The sequence below is a fragment of the Daphnia carinata genome, chromosome 1, assembly GCF_022539665.2.
Source record: "Daphnia carinata strain CSIRO-1 chromosome 1, CSIRO_AGI_Dcar_HiC_V3, whole genome shotgun sequence".
NCBI classification, from domain to species: domain Eukaryota; kingdom Metazoa; phylum Arthropoda; class Branchiopoda; order Diplostraca; family Daphniidae; genus Daphnia; species Daphnia carinata.
In genome coordinates, this window is record NC_081331.1 from 11,913,801 (window position 1) to 11,930,098 (window position 16,298).

The 16,298-nt window shown below is 40.6% G+C and overlaps 1 protein-coding gene and 3 long non-coding RNA genes across 8 annotated transcripts in view; 2 read left to right on the forward strand and 2 right to left on the reverse strand.

Moving 5' to 3' along the window:
- Positions 1-7,506, forward strand: part of LOC130692261 (rho guanine nucleotide exchange factor 11-like) — a 39,192-nt gene extending 31,686 nt beyond the window's left edge. Inside the window, exons 29-36 of the mRNA XM_059496069.1 lie at positions 5,184-5,369; positions 5,471-5,643; positions 5,955-6,134; positions 6,282-6,455; positions 6,544-6,743; positions 6,811-7,036; positions 7,115-7,245; positions 7,331-7,506. Of these exons, the coding sequence (XP_059352052.1) occupies positions 5,184-5,369; positions 5,471-5,643; positions 5,955-6,134; positions 6,282-6,455; positions 6,544-6,743; positions 6,811-7,036; positions 7,115-7,245; positions 7,331-7,411 (1,351 nt within the window). The 3' untranslated portion in view covers positions 7,412-7,506. The remainder of the gene's footprint in view (positions 1-5,183; positions 5,370-5,470; positions 5,644-5,954; positions 6,135-6,281; positions 6,456-6,543; positions 6,744-6,810; positions 7,037-7,114; positions 7,246-7,330) is intronic.
- Positions 7,507-9,438: 1,932 nt separating this feature from the next.
- Positions 9,439-10,099, forward strand: LOC130696520 (uncharacterized). The gene is made up of 4 exons (XR_009002664.2): positions 9,439-9,528; positions 9,582-9,653; positions 9,712-9,851; positions 9,922-10,099. It is a non-coding gene; the product is annotated as an uncharacterized LOC130696520 (long non-coding RNA).
- Positions 10,100-12,360: 2,261 nt separating this feature from the next.
- LOC130696515 (uncharacterized) lies at positions 12,361-12,961 on the reverse strand. The gene is made up of 3 exons (XR_009002662.2): positions 12,752-12,961; positions 12,625-12,690; positions 12,361-12,537 (listed from the first exon to the last, which is right to left on the reverse strand). It is a non-coding gene; the product is annotated as an uncharacterized LOC130696515 (long non-coding RNA).
- Positions 12,962-13,375: 414 nt separating this feature from the next.
- LOC130695768 (uncharacterized) lies at positions 13,376-15,921 on the reverse strand. 5 transcript variants are annotated; one of them, XR_009002479.2, is made up of 4 exons: positions 15,870-15,921; positions 14,269-15,799; positions 14,107-14,171; positions 13,376-14,030 (listed from the first exon to the last, which is right to left on the reverse strand). It is a non-coding gene; the product is annotated as an uncharacterized LOC130695768 (long non-coding RNA). The 5 variants fall into 5 exon arrangements; XR_009002478.2 differs by having other exon boundaries at positions 13,376-13,598; positions 13,950-14,030; positions 14,269-15,918; XR_009002480.2 differs by having other exon boundaries at positions 14,269-15,792; positions 15,870-15,891.
- Between the last annotated feature and the right edge of the window lie 377 nt (positions 15,922-16,298).

Here is a 16,298-nt window from a genome sequence, read left to right on the forward strand (position 1 = left end):
GTGAGGGTCGGTCAATGTGGGTCGTTTTCAAACGCGAACAAGGCATTTCGCAAGAACTCACCTTGAAGGATTCCCAATTTCGAATGCAAACAACGTTTCCGCTACTATTAAACGAGGCATTGTCGTACAGGGCGTCACTAATCTGCAGTGATATCCCGCACCCAGACGTCGACACTTTTGTGCGTAATTAAAATTATTTTATTTACTGGCGGATTTCCGGCAAAATCAAAGTGTCATCTAAAAGAAACAGGCCCCAACGAGTAACAATTTCAAATGAACAATAAAGAAAAGGGAAAACAAAACAAGGTTAAACGAAACGTTTTATTGGGGTTGCTCTGTGTACTTGGTATGTTGACAAAGGAAAGAACGGCTTTCAGTTTCTGTATTTATACACCAACAGACGCTACGTGATTAGAAAGAACGCAGTTCCGGAAGAAAACAAAAAATATCGCGTAGGTTAGGTTAACATCGTTGGATAAAAGCGGCTCAACAGCATTCCAAAAACTTGTTATTTTGGCTTCTCCTTCGTGAGGCAAAGACACGATATGCTTCTCGTCTTCCGTCCCCGTCATGATGGATCGATTCTGTCTGAAAGTCTTTTTCTTTTTCTTTTTTTTATTATTATTATTTTCAAACTAACTATGATGGTACACGCAATCATCCTTCTTTCGCCCTCTCTTTCTCATCTCTCTTTCTCGCTCTTTTCATCTCCAAGTCCTTGCGTAGCTTCGTCTCTTTTGCCTGTTTTCATCGAATCACGGTTTATTCTGATGAAATTTGAAGAGCCTGTCTGTGTCTGCTCGCGTGGAATGACGCCATCCTACCACCGCCAAGGCCGACCTTCCGTTTTGACCACCCGTAGCCACTTGAGCAATTTTTGCACCTCTGCATTTTTTCGCTTGGATCGAACCGTAGTGAAATCGATATGGTATAACTCAATTACCGAAAGAAAAAGAAATAGGAATTTCACGATTTTCCTTGGGTTTCTTTTCATTTCTTCCTTGATTTGAAGAATGTCTTTGATTTACCATATTGTCGTGTTCTTTTAAAAAACCGAGGACTGAAAAAAAAAAAAAAAAAAAGAGAGAGGATATGGAGGTAGCTAGTTGGCAAACGAAGGGCGTATCAACTATTAAGGTCGTTTCAGGATCAAGCGCCGTTTTGGTGCTGTGTGTGTGTCCCCGATTCTCAAACTCACGCACAAAGCCGTAAGCGGAGTTTTCTGTCTTGTGTGTCTCGCAATGTCTTGCTGCGTACGAAATAACAGAGGCTGGCGTAGGAGGAGCTTAGTAGCCGGAATAGTGGAGAGAAAAAAAAAAAAGAAGAAGAAGAAGGGGACTGTGTTGAAGAAGTGGGGAAAAGACAAAAAAAAAAAAATGAGGAAGAAAACGGGAAGAGGAATACAGTATATAAAAATAAAAACCATTGATGAAGCAAAGGGCGGAACGAAACAGGAAACTCACAACTTGGAAATAGAGAGGAAAAGAAAGAAAGAGAGCTTTAGCTGTTGTATCGTGTTGCTCGGAGATGTCTTGCGCCATTGTCAAGTCAGACGGCTTCAAACGAGGAAACGTTTCCAACGGTCAATTCGAAAAGCGAAATCAGTTACACAAACGTCGAGTTGTGTGTTCCTTAATGCTGGCCAGTTAATCGATTTCTCCCTCCCCCCTCTCCTCTTTTTGTTTATTGGTTGATTTTGATTTGCATTTCTTTGCAAGTTGGAACTGTATTCGGTGTTTGTGTGTCAAGTGCTGATCCGGTTGCATCAGATTTTCATTTTTTTTTTTTTCGCCAATGCCAAATAGCCACTTTCGGATTGGTTCAAGTCTGCGGGATTGGTCGGGAGTGATAGCATTCATTTGAAAGAAGGATACGAAGAAGGGGGGAAAAAATAAAGATAAAAAGTGAAGGAAGAAAGAAACAGAGAAAGAAAAGAAAGGAAGAACGAAGGGGGGGGGGAAATAAAAATCGGGTCAAGAACTTGGGAAGTTTAGCCGTCCCGCGTGAACCGCCGTCTTCTCAGAGTCGTTCCGCACGACACTGGAGACGCAACGTTTTTCGCCAGCGTTTGTGCCATTGCCTTTTAATTGTTTGTGAAACTGGAGAAAAGTGTTTAAGAGATTTTTTTCCTTTCGAATTTCCACCATTTGAATCAAGTCGGTGCGAATGCATTGTGCGCAGTGTGTGTGTGTGTGTGTGCCTCCGACGTAGATCGTAATTTCATCTCCCCCCCTCTTTTTTTTTTCTTCTTTTTTTCTCACTTGTTTTTATTTGAAACAAAAATTTAATTTCCCTTCTTTTTTGCACCGGCGTTTCGCCTTCTCGTTTTTCCTTATTGTGAGATTGTATGTCATGCGATATCCAAGTGAGGGAATCACGTCTGCAGAAAATTGCAGCTCGACTGTTGATACATCAATGAGAAGGCAGTTTATTGTGCGCATGGATGTCCGGCTGGGGTAGCGACTAGCTGTCACCTGAGATGCCACTCCTCGTGTTGACGTAGTGAAACAATAAGCAAACGAAAGAGACAATCTCTGACGTTCTTTGTACTATCTATTTCGCCACAAACGTTGCGGGGGGAAGTGAAGGAGATTCATTTAAACCTTTGGCATTCCGCCACCAAAGTCGTATGTGTCTGCATGTGTGTGTGCGCGCGCGCGGCTGCTTTACGCGCAACTCGATTGTGTTGCAACGTCCTTTCAAAACGTGTTAACTTTGTCTTCTCGTCTGGCATTCCAAGAAGTGATCGTGCCGACGAATAATTCACGTTGACGATGGAAACTTGCTTACAGTCTCGTGATTGAAAGCACCTCTGTTCCCTCTTTTTAAGAAAATTTAAAAAAACAAAACAGAAGAAGAAGAAGAAGACGAAAATTGCGTGATGGATATCCTGCGTGATTTACGACGACGATCACTCCAGTTGGACAGCGGCGACGTTGAACGTTTCCGCTCGCCCAGCGAGCGTCGCGGAAGCATGGCCGGCGATAGTCTATCAGCCGCCGAAAAGAAAAACCATTCTTCCAGCGGCGGATTACTTCACAGGTTTGGGGAAGCAAAAAAAAAAAGAGCAAATTTGAGTAAATTTCTAGAACACAAGTGGTACAGACAAAAAATTAAGCAAAAAAGAATTAAAATCAAAAGGTTTTCTCTATCGTTCCCACCCACCCCTCATATGGTTTTGAACAAACTGGCTTATCTTGTCCCGTCTTTTTGGTCCATCTAAGGCGAAACATTGGCCATTTCCCGAGCGACTCTGATAAAAAAAAAAAAAAAAAATAGTCACGAGAGAGAGAGAGAGAGAGAGAGAGAGAGAGAGAGAGAGAGAGAGAGAGAGAGAAGACGTGATTGAATCACTTGTGACGTCACCTTCTTTGTGTGCGATAACCGCTCCCTACCGCTAACAAGGGAGTTGGACTGAAACTGCCGCCGCAGCCACTCGCTTTTGACGTTCCTCTAGTTTGACCTACAAAGGCGTAGATCAAGAAATCGAACAACGAAAACAATAACAGTCACGCATCTAAACACTCTGTCTCTCGAGGCGGTACGTTCGGAATACCATCGCACCCACGGCTACCGTTCAGCTGTGAGGAGAATTTCTATTTTAATTAGAAAATAACAGAAGAAAAACGTTGTTTGCATCGGTCGCCAAACCTGCCCGATTCGGCCAACCAGCGTCAATAAACATGGCCACTCTTTTTCGTATACATCCCTAAAGATCCTTATGACCATGTGCCGATCAGGGATGTAAACAATAAGAAAAGTGAGAACTGATATTTATGTATATTGCGGCGGACGAGAACGTACGTAAAAAATAAAAAAAAAACAGCCGCCTTTTAGCTAACTGAAATGACTCATAACAACAGTGCGTGCCCTGTTGTTAAAGAGGACGTAAAAGTTTTTATCCTGCTTTCCATTTTGTTATTCTTCCTATGTGGCCAATTTTATTGCGCCGTTTTGTTGTTTTCTTTTTTTTTTCCTTACTCTTTTTCTTCTCCGATGACCTAACGTGAAATGACTTAGCTCGTTCTCCAATTTGGAGCTGGTCAAGACAAGGAATGCGGTGGCTAGTTAAGGTGATGTCATTAACAGGACCAAAACTACTTTGTGGTGGACATAGTCTTTTAACTACGACTTTGGACGCTCGTCATCGGCATTCTGTTGACTCGCGAGCTCTCAATGGACGTCGTTGTTTGCTAAGAAAAGAGCAAGAAAAGAAGAGAGATCGTGTGCTCTCAGTTTACTTGTGATGTGGCTGATGGCCAGCAGACACATCTGTCTTTCAAACTGAAACATGTGCGCCATCTGCGGTTTCAGTTTCGATTGCTCTACCCCTCCCAACTTCCCTGCCTCTTGAATGGAGCAGAGCTTCCGGTTCCATTCGCCCAACCCCCTTGATGAATGAATGTATAGTTCGCGTGCACTGGTTACTATTGGGAAGCGCGTAGCCAAGCCAACTGTCTGAGAAAGTTTAGTTCTTGTTTTCTTTTTTCGGCTCGACGTTGGACGCGCTTGCGCCAACGTGAGCCAAACCAACGTGGACCACGAAGAGATAGAGAGTTGGCATTTTTCTATTTTAGATGTTGGCGGTCGTTGTTTTGTTAAGAAGCGCGCTGTTGTTTCTGATTCCTCTCGACTTTGCGCTATTCTTCCCCGGCCTCGATTGACGTAGTGCCAAGCTCAGTCGACGTCCCTTTGCCAAAGTCTTTCGAGTCGATCCAGAAAGTGTTGGACGTCATTCGGCTGTGCTCCATTGAAAAGTTAAGGCTCCTCGACACTCGTTTGCCCACCGACACGTTCTTCTGAGCTGCAGAATCGCTTGATCGGAAATCCGTATCCTTCTCCTCTCACATTTCTGTCCGTCTCTTCTTTATCTTTTGGCTCGTTTTCATCGCAGCGCCAACGATGCTGGTGTCGTTTTGAGTTGGCCCACAGTTTGTTTATGGCCAATTTCAACCCGATCCGTTCTCTGTTCAGTGAAACCAACCGGTAACAATCTCGAAACGATGGTGTCCTTTCCCTGTATGTCGTCTGTATCTCTGTCGTGTGTTCCAGCGCGCGCGCGCGAGTTCGTTGCCCAACCTATTTATGTTCGCGGAGAACCTGCGCAAATCAACAGATCATTGCTAATCATCTCGTTTTCTTTTTCGTTTTGCTTGTTTCGTTGTTTTCTCGTCATATTTTAGATGGTTTCGCCACATCACTGACGCCACGGAAGCGTACAAAGCACGAGAGGGTCGCAACAGGCGACCGGATGGAAGCGGGAGTGGCTCTTCCCCGATGGGGAGCGCCACCCCCAGCCTCAGCTCCTCTTCCAGTTCCGCTCAACTTTTACCGACACTGCCACAGGCCGCTGATTCGTCAGACAAAACGTACGCGCATACATCCATATATTCAATGAGAATTTAAACAAAAAAGAAAAGGATGCAGTTGGATTGTATTATTGACCTCTTTTGAATATAACATGACGTAGTGACGAGCCGATCGAGGACAACGTGTCGGCCGATTCCGGCGTCAGTTTGACGCCCAGTTCCAACGAGACCCCGCCGCAAAGCGAGCCAACGAGTGAACAGCAATCTCAACAGCAGCAACAATCTCAGCCAACCAACTTGGAGGCGGCCCAAGCCGAAGCCTCTAAGAAAGCAGGTATAAATTTGGACCGAAACGGATGAGTGCGTACATCCTCGTTTTTTTTTTTTTTTTTTTTTGTTTTGTTTTTTTTTTTGTTTTTTTGTTTTTTTTTTTGTTTTTTTTTTTCTTTTTCTTTTTGATACACAATGTTGCATTTTCAACCATAGTATTATCATCGCCGATTGGTCTAATTTATGTTTGGCACATGTCTAGTCGTTTCTTTTCTAATTTATTATTATTATTATTATTTTGCTGCAAATGATGATGCGTGTAACGTAAAAGTTTTAATTATTTTCGTATTTGTTAATCTTTTACGAACAAAAAAGGTGAGAGCGGAACGTCGACTCCAGGAAGCGGTTCGACAGCGGCATCGCCGGCGCCACAGCGTCGCCTTCAACGGGTGGAGATACTGAAAATAGCCGAAGGAACGCCGTTGATCGATCCCACAGAAGTGGTCGTTTCTCAAGGAGCCGTTCTCACGGCCGAACCTGTCCTCACTCCATTAGGTATCACCTTTAATAATCTTATAGACTTTGAAAGGGGGGAGGAGAGACATGAGGGCAATAGAATCTTTGCGTGTAATTTATTTATTTATTTGCCAAGAAGCTTATATGTTTTAACGCTGTGCATTGTCACGCTTTTCGTATTTATAGAAAAGCTACGGAGGAAAGATCAGATGATCCGAGCTGCTCTGGCGGACAAACAAAGACTCGTGGCCGACATTCTACACGTTCCGCACTCTGAGCTCGATCCTGCATCCGAGTTGCTGAGCGAATCGGAAGGCGAGAAAGAAGCTCGATTGCTAGTCATGACGGCCATAGCTCAAGGTAAACACTATTGTTTTAGTTGAAATGCAATGATATGAAGTTGCAGCTTTTTATCATCCTTTCTCTTGTTTTCTCGCCCAATGTTTAGCCACCCAACTCTCAGCTGTGCTGAACGAGAGTTTGCACGTTACTGAAGAGGAAGCAATTGCTGCCGTTTCGGCGGATCCCGCAACATCATCACCGTCTTCGCCCCGATGTGCCCGGCGGATTAATCGAATGCCTGGAGCTGCCACCACCAAACTGCTCGCCATCACGTCCGCCCTCAATAAGGACCTGACACAGCTACTGGTATGTTTTTGGCGACCGTCGCTTAAATAAAAGGAAAGTCTATAACGACATTTTCAAACTGGAACAGGGAATCGTCACGAATCGAGACGAGGAACGCGACCAACTGCGTCGTGAGTTGCAAAAAACGCGCGATCAGCTAGCTGAACAGTTGGTCCTACAAGTCGTATCCCATCCGAAGTCTACTTCACGTCCGGTTAGCCATGTTTCCCTATCGGACTGTGAAGCGACGATAGAATCTGAACAGTCTGAGGGCGCCCCTGCGTTCCCGGAAGCCGACATCCAAGCACCAAGTGGCAAGTTTTGTTTATATTATTTGTTTGAATGTTGAACTCTCCGTAATGCATCTTGTGGCCTTCAATTCACTGTTACAGGGTGCGATGGAGAATCATCTAATGGGAACGAGTCACTAGTCGACAAAGCGATAGCTCCTATTGTAGCTGAATCGGCGTCGCCAATCATTTCGCCTATAGACGAAGTTGATAGCGGAATAAATACAAACCAGGTGCGTATTTATAAGACTAAATTAATAGCAATACTGTGAAATGTCTGACTTCTGACGAACACGTTTTTTAAAATCAAAAATACAGACCGTGAGCGAGGAAATCGTCGATAGGATTGATCTTGGAGAGAAAACCGAATTGGAAGTTTCCCAAAGTAGTGAAGCTTGAAAAACATTATTATTTTTTTTTTCAACGCTAACCAGAGAAGAATATGAATTTATCTTCCTAAGTAAGTTGTTTTTAAGTGGCATGAAAAAGAAAAAGGTAAAAAAAAAAGGGAAAAAAGCGAAAAAAAAAACGAAATATTCACTTCCATCTTCTTTCGATGACCTCATTCCGCCATTGAGCGACCTTTGTACATATGACGCCAAGACTCGCTTAAAGTGCAACAATTTCAAAAAAACAATAAGAGCATGGATTTTTTTCCTCCCCCAAGTGAAGATGATTAATTGTATTGAAAGAAACGAAAAAAATCAACAAATATCACGGTGGACGATTGTTTAACGTGCCAATCAAGACATGGAGTCAGTCGGATCCTGGCGCTAAGGCCGATCTCTATTGCATCCTTTTTTTCTGTTTTGTTTTATTTTGTTCCTTATTTTTCAAAGCTTTCTTCGGCGACTAGCGAACCTCTGAAATCGAAGAATTTCCCCTTTTTTTCCCTGTACATCTCTTTCGATTCGATAAAGTCGTATGTCTTTATTCCTTTCTTCTTTGTTGTGAATTGCAAAACACCAGCTGATCTATCTTAACTTGCAGGATTGGTTCATAACAAATATACACAGAAGGAAGCAAAAACTATTTTGTGAACGATGTCGTAAAAACAAAAGAGGGAAAGAAGAAAAATGGCAAAAAGATTATAATAGGCAACCGTATCTTCATCTCTATGGGAATATTGTTTAGACAGTATTTTTGAACTGCGAACGTGGCGCTAGAGACTTAACTTGCTCGATGTTACTATAAGAATCTTGTAAGTGCATAGGATCAAATTTATTTTCCCACGACGGCTCTTTTTTTCCAATTTTTTTTTTTTTTCATTGATTCGGTTTTTTTATTTAATGATTAAAAAGATAAAGTTCATTTTGACTCGTCCCCCCTTTCCTGCCAACTTTATGTCTGTGCTCTTGATTTCCCCCGTCTTTGTCCAAAATATCACCCGTTTTGTTTTGTTGTACCGCAGAACTCTTTAATTATTAAGGAAACTCCTTTAGGTTTTCTCACCATTCTTGCAATACACTTGAAATATATTGTTTGAGCTTCTGACTAGATTTAAGCTAGTTAGCCGCAGAGCTCTTCCAAATAGACGGGTAGCAAATTACGATGTTGCAAAGAAGGAACCCGAAGGGTAGGTTAATTGGTGAATTTTTTTCTCAACATGTCGGGCTTGCAAATCGGTGACTTACGATGTTCGAAGGCTTGCCGATAATTATAACTGTTTCTTAATTTAAAATGAGTGCAGCGCCCAGCGAGAAACAGCGACGAACATTTGACATGCAAGATGCAAGCTTTACAGTCAACTTTCAGCTTCGCAGTCCAGCAAGATCTGCAGACAACAATAGAAATCAATTGGTGTCTTGTGTGTTTCCTGTTCTTTTTAACATTTTCGTTGAGAAAGTGCAAAGGCCTTCTCACATTTGTCAAAATCGGTAAAACCGCCATTTATTTTGAAAACGATTCGTTTCACGAGAAAACCGATCACGGATTCTAAATCAGCGTTCAAATTTGATCATTTAGTGTGAGTTTTGTCCAATTTCAACAGCTTTCGTTTTTGGACGATTTTGACAAAAGTAGGAAGGCTATAGCCTTCTCACTTTTTCATTTTTGGCCAAAATTTAAATTTCACTTAAAATACATGATTCCGATTCAGAATTGAATGCTGATCACGGAAATCAAGTTCATTTACCAATTGGCCTTATGGTTAAACGTAAAAAACGAAAAAATCAGGAAAGTCGGGCTTATTTATTAGTCGGGCTTATTCATTAGTCGGGCTTAAATTTTTTTCTACAAAACCTGATACCTCGTTGGAAATGTTTGAATATCACAGGATATTATGGCAATCCATTTTACACAAAAAAAAAAAAAATTTCGCCAAAAAAAAAAAAAAAATCACAATTTTTTCTTTTTTTCCGACACGTAGCCATCTACCGCTTAGACTCGTTATTACTGGCATAGGCAATTTCAGTCCATTGGATGCCATTCGCAGTTAGTTCAGTAACGTGGATGGAGAATAACGCGTGGCTGGAGGAACAATTGAAAAATGGATAAGATAATACAACAAAAGGATGGTAAGTATAAACATTATTATATTGGTTTTCAATTATTAATTATTGTTTATTAGATCAAATTATGAAGCTGTAGGCCCAATTATTGGAACAACCCAAAATATTAGATAACAGCAAAGCTAAGGATGGTAAGGCCTAATATGTAATGATTCTATTTATTTGCTTTTATTCATTTGTGTTTTGTAGCTCAAATTTTGAGTCTACAAGCTCAGCTAGGAGAAAAGAACAAATTGGAACGGAACAGTTTCCAAACAGTGAAGGAGGTTTTTCAAAACTCTTCCCTAACTGAACGTGAGGATGAGTTGGCATTAGGCGAACACAGTCAGGTACCTAAACGTTTCAAATAAGAATTCAAAATAAGTATAGAATTTTAACAAACAATTATTTATTGTTTAGTTATTCAGTCTACCACCTGACAGTGTGTTAAAGTTAAATTCTGTTAGTGCTGCAGTAAAAGAATTGTTAGTAATAAGTCCATGCAGCGAAGGAAGTGAACAATTGTGGGACCGTATTTGGGCTGAAAATGGGTGTGGTACGGAAACCCAGAAATAGCATGAGTTCAACATAAAACATGAATTAGGTACTTTTCGGTTTTTTGTCTATTGAAAAAGTATTTTTAATGCTATTATTTTGCATTCACAGAATATTAGTGGGGGATCAAGTCAAGTCTGAAAGTGTTACAGATGGAAGAGTGAGCCTACAGTTGAAAAACACTGAAAGTGCATTACCATTAAGGTATGAGGTAAAGTAATAGAGTATGCAAATTGTCTAATGAGAAGTACCATCTTGTGTGAATGAATCCTGTGTAACAGCAATCCTTTATAGTTCTGTCACAGCTAGAAGCCTCAAATAATTCTGCCTCTCTTGCTAAAGAACAACTTGTCCTTTACATTCAGAGTGTTGGTGAAGCTAGGTACTTAAATGGCCCTAAAGATGTTTCATTTCGTTGGCATTGCAGCGATGAACATCATACATGGACTTTTTAGGTATGAAAGGAATTTTCTTGAAAATATTTTGAATTTATGACAAAGCATTTCTCCTCCTTTTTGCCAACCATGTCTAATCTACAAAAAAAAATTATCCAATAGGAAAGGATTTTCAGCATACTGGGAACACAACTATCAACAATGCAACATTCTACGGGTGTTATTTTATCATTCAAGAGCCTTGTACAATGATTTTCATCTACAATTTGTATGGCCTTTCCCAAGCTTCTGTCAGAAGTTGAATCTATGAGTCATGTAAGTCACATGAGCAACAATTGAGATGCTTAATGGTGTTGTTTTTCTTTTCTCAGTGTAGGTTAATAGTAACATTGGATCTGAAAAAATTCGTGGTTGGGGCATGACACTGAATAAATTGTAATGATTGGATGGATGACATGATATTTCTATACTTCATTCGGATTCCCGAAACGGTATTTTATATTTAAAAAATTGAAGTGCATATCTGGGCTCCCTTCCTTTCCGTAGCCCCGTTTCCCCTTGACTCGTAATAAGCCCGTAGGGGGTCATGCCCCTACTGTACGGTATATATAAAAACAACATATACCGAGGTTTGGAGGGCTCTGGCCGGAAAGGGGACGTGGGGTGCCGCTTAGTCCGATGATGTGTTCACGGAGGGCGATGTGGCTACCCACAAATCCGAACTAAAGGTTAATCGCTCCTGTAAAAATGTTCCAAATCTTCAGCTCTTCTTCCGGCTTCTCTTAGCCAATCACCGGGTAATCTCCCCGGTGGGTCAACAAAGCAGTGTCTCCCCCTGCCTGGGTTGACGGCAACTTTTGAAAGGGATATTGTGCCCTTTTAAAGTTGCAAAAATAATTGTATGTGCAGAGAATTGTCAATAAAATTTTTTTTATAAAATATTTTTTGGAAAATTTGTTTCTTTCATTGTCTGTGTTCACACATTACATTTATCAACTTTTTTTTATTTGCTTTGCTTTACTTGTTTTTGTAACTTTCTATGGTAAGCATTGCTTCCGTGACAATTGTCGTCTGGGATTTGAACCACAGAATTCTTGCACCATAGGCCAGCGTGCTACCGGTATGTCATACTACCCTTGTTAACATTGTTTCGGATTGTGATACCTATATAGATATTCAGTACACACTAGCTTATTGTTGAATGCATATTAGTTATTTGTAAGTTCATGGTTGGAATAATGGTAAAGCATGTGGTTGTCATGCTAGAATACTAGGGTTCGATCCCCATATCAGTTAATGTACAGCTAAATAATAAATACAAAATTAAATAGTGTAAAATCTTTTTTATTGTCCCTCCTTCCACCCACATATCCACCACTATTACATACATTTTAAAATACAGTACACAACATACAATACATATACAGATACACTTAAACTAACACGTTGGCTGCCACGCCACCATTTTCTACTGTCGCTAGTGTCGCTATCCTAGGGATAGCGACCAAGGGGGCCGGGTAGGCCGGGCTGACACGGCGATGAGACCTTTTTGGGAACGCACACCCCAGGTCTCATCAGCCGCATCGAAAAAGGGAATTCCCTGTGGTGCGTTGCCTAGGGGCCATTCGGCCAATCTTGGGCAGTGGCGCTGCTCCACCCCATGGCAGATAGACCATGGAGCAGAACAGCGCGGCCCGTCCCTGTCAAGCTACAAAAAAAAAGGGGATCAAAGTGGGTGGGTGGCAGCCAACGTGTTAGTTTGCAAAACATAATACAACATAAAACAAAACACAACCATACCACGAAGACGAGGCGACCACGAGGTGATGAAGGGGCGATAGGGGAGGCGTAGACGGCGTGACCACGAGGCGATGACAGGGCGACGACGACGGGCGAGGCGACGGGAGAGGCGAAGACGGGGCGACGGGCGAGGCGATGGGCAAGGCGACGGGCGAGGCGAAGACGGCTACAGGCGAGGCGACGGACGGGGCGAAAAGCCAGGCGACGAAGGATTATGAAGTGAAGAACGGGCAAAACTTAGAATTTTGATTCAATTTTGCGTGGAACAGAAGATGATGGCATAGTTCTAAATGATAAATATGAAGAAAACGTTACTACATGTGGAATATAATATTATTGGCATAATTATAACAGGGAAGGAAATTTACTTTACCCTGTTGTCCAAAGACGCAAAAGTTGTTGGGCTGGTAATTTTGCTGAAGGAGAAGGCTCAGCAGACCTACGATGGGATATTATATTTAAAGAATGGCAACAGTAGATAAGCCTCAAACTTAAAATACCAAACAGGACTGGCTGTGATGTCCATTTCTATGTAAGTTGGTTGGTAGTGGTTAATCATTGGAATCCAAACAAAGAGGGACACGATGCACTAGTCAGATTAAAGCTGTTTCTGATGACTAGGCAAAGGGTAGTCAAATGAGACAGTGGTGTGTTGGTTCTATCATTGGTGACCTTCCCACTGGTTAGTATGTCTTCCGTTGTAAGTTTTACAAAGCTAGATGTTAAAGTCAGAATCATGCCAATATTAACGGCCACACACAAGTTACATACCTCTAAATAGAGCAACAGAGTAGCGTGATGGAATGCTAAGGTCATAGTTCTTTGACAGAGCAATTTGTGACAGTTTGGAATTGGCAGCTTGCATAGCTTGCAAGATTGCCCGTTACATGAAAAATGAAATATTTGGTTTGCTTCACGTCCAAAACGACACAGGGAATAAAACACTTAATAGTACTTAATTTTATACAACTTTTCACTGGAGTCTAACATTTTTAACAAAGACTTTCAAGCAGGATTAACTGCTTACACCACTGTCACACGTAAACATTCCACCATTTTGGAAGCGCAACAGCGACATCTAGTTTTTTTCTCAACAACCAAAATAAAAGTGAATCGAAGAAGAATTAGTGAACAAGTTGTTTATTAAAAAACCTCGGTATTACCATTAAAATACATGATTTAGATTGGAAATTTCACAGGGCTTTTTACAAGCGTGTCTGACCAGCATCAAACTGTAGTTTAAGAATAAATAATCTTACGTGTTTTTGTTTAAAATAGTACTTCCCATCTCTTGCCAGCTTTTAGTCGTATAAATATCAACACATAATCACCAGGTTTTTCTTGTGTCTTCTCGGTTAGAAAATGAAAATACAAAATGACAAGGTTAAGTCAAAACAACGAATTACTAGAAGATCAACTGTCGGTCACACAACATGATACAAAAACACGACATTTACATATAAAACAATCGGTTCGGTATTGCGAACGCCTGTGTGCCCTTTGCGCTAATACCAATTTAATGAAGATATTGACCAAAAAGAACGACATTTTAGTTTTTTGCGCTCGTCCCCAGAGTCAGACGATTGAACGTAAAAAGTATAAAACACGCTCAAAATAGCCCAGAGAAAACTGAATCGGATAGCGCGGAATAACACGCAGGAGAATACCGAGTAGTCTAACAAGAATAACGTTTATTACCTTTCAGCAGATTGTAAAACGGTGACAGTCAGTAGGATGTTTCGTATCCAATTGGAGACGCCTACGTAGATCCTTGGGAAACTAAAAATTTTGGGCAAATCAAACAGTCCTCAAAACCCACTTCCTGGTGACGCAAGTTCACATATTATTTACATACTTTAACGGCTGTTGATGCTAGCTGCAATTTGTCCGGCGCAATGTAAATCCATCAATATTAGTAACCTAGAAAGAGAAAGTTTCTATTAGAAGAAAATAAGGATGATTCTTAATGTTCCGAGAATAATTAAACTTCGATAGGTCTTATTTACTAATTACTCACCCGATTTAGTATGTGTCACGCACCCTTGTTTTGCGTAACAGCCAGACAGAGAAAACATTTTAAACCTTGGCTAAGGAGATCCGCCGGGCTCATCCAGGTTACGTGCTAGTGCTTTTCCATAAAACCTTCATTGTTAACTTGTTTGGAATTGATGTGACTCCTTGTTGTAATCATAGTAGGAGAGCAATCCCTTGATTTAATGTAATCTGGAAGGGAAAAATATTATAACGATTCAAGAAAAACATGGCTATTAAGATTACCACTAACTAAAATCTTAATCCTTTGAAGATAAGTTTTGTGCATTTCAAGAATTATTGAACATCAGAATTTTCTATTAATTCACCATCAGGACAGATTAATATGTACCACTGCTATTGAAAAATGTAGACTGTACGTGATGTGTGCGATAAAAAAAGCCAGAAAAATATCTGTTAATTCAAGTTCATCTAATTTTCATCCATTCTACCATACCATTTCATTCCAACTACAGGGGAAACGGCCTCACGTGCAGAGACTTATCAAGGCGTATTCGGTTTTCTCAAGTATAAAGCACGCTTTGAAATAGATGGAATGTTTGTCTGTTGGAAAGCAAACGAAATCATCCAGAGCCATTTCGGTCAGTATGGGGACGAGTTGAGTGCAATCCGGCCGAAAACCTTCGACGAAATCAACAGAAAGCATTGAAAACTTCCTCGATCGACAACTGAATTCGACATCTTGTTAACTATATGTTTTGCCCTGATGAGGAATGAATCACACACTTCTGGGATTTAAACTACGATAGGCCTACTCCAATATACAGACATAATGCAATTTTAAAACATCCGCCGCGTATATTCGAGAAAGCCTATTAAGCATAAAATCAAAAGGTGTGTATATAGTTTACATGATGTGAAATAAGAAAAAAAAAATCACCCGAATTGTAAATTTATTAAATAAATCCCGTGCTTAAGGCTTCGCCTTTAGACCTTAGCCGGATTTAACTTCACCCCGTTCCCACACTGACCAAAACGGCTCTTAGTGATTCCGTTTCGTTCTGCCTGCATTTTCACTTTCAAAGAAATACATTAAACAAAGATAAATTTATACGTAATAAATAAATATCCGCAAGGAGGCCGTTCCCTTTGTAATTGGAATTAACTTTGAATTTGTGGAATAGAATGGTATAGTAAATTGGAGGACGATTGAGGGATTACTTATGACAAACTACGCAAGATATCTAGATGTTAGAATGATTTGGATCTAAATGGATGTCCTACCTCGTTCACATCACTTGAACATTTCAATTATATATGAATACGGGAAGAGCTTCTCAGCACTCAACTTCAGATTGAGAAGCGTAAAATTTTAAATAAATACTATTACTTGTATGGCTTCCAACTATTTTGAAGTTGAAGCTTTGCTGCTGTGCCAATTCCGGATGTTTAACTCTGTGTTTCTAATAACAAACCCTTATGATAATGGTAGATACACGGTTGCATGTTGCTGCGTAGTCGGTTGTTTTAAAGACGAATGCTTCCTTTTCTTTGCTCTCGTTTCACAGATAAGAAAGACTTCAGATTAATATAGCACATAAAAGAATTATACGACTCAAACCTTACCTAGGCCATGGTTATTTCAGACATCAGCAGCGTTGGCAATACAAGACGCACTGAAAACGTGATACAATTTTGAAAATGTTTTAGTAATGATTAAAATGGAATCTCAAAACGACATGCCTTGCTTATAGAAGAATAAGGTTTTCACAGCTAAACGCAAAGTCCTCGAAGTACATAGCGTAAAGTGAAAGCTGTAACAAAAGTAAATTAAGAAAACAATTAATGAATAAATATTTGTATAATAACGTACCACGTAGTATCTAGATTCCAACCTTTTTGTTGTTTTAGCCATGGCAACATGGATATCGACGGATAAACGTCAAACATGCGAAAAGCAGTACGGTAGTCAAAACTCTTATCGGTTTTCTATGTAAATCTAACATAACCATGCCCAAAAAGAAAAAGAAATATGTATATATGATGAATTAAACA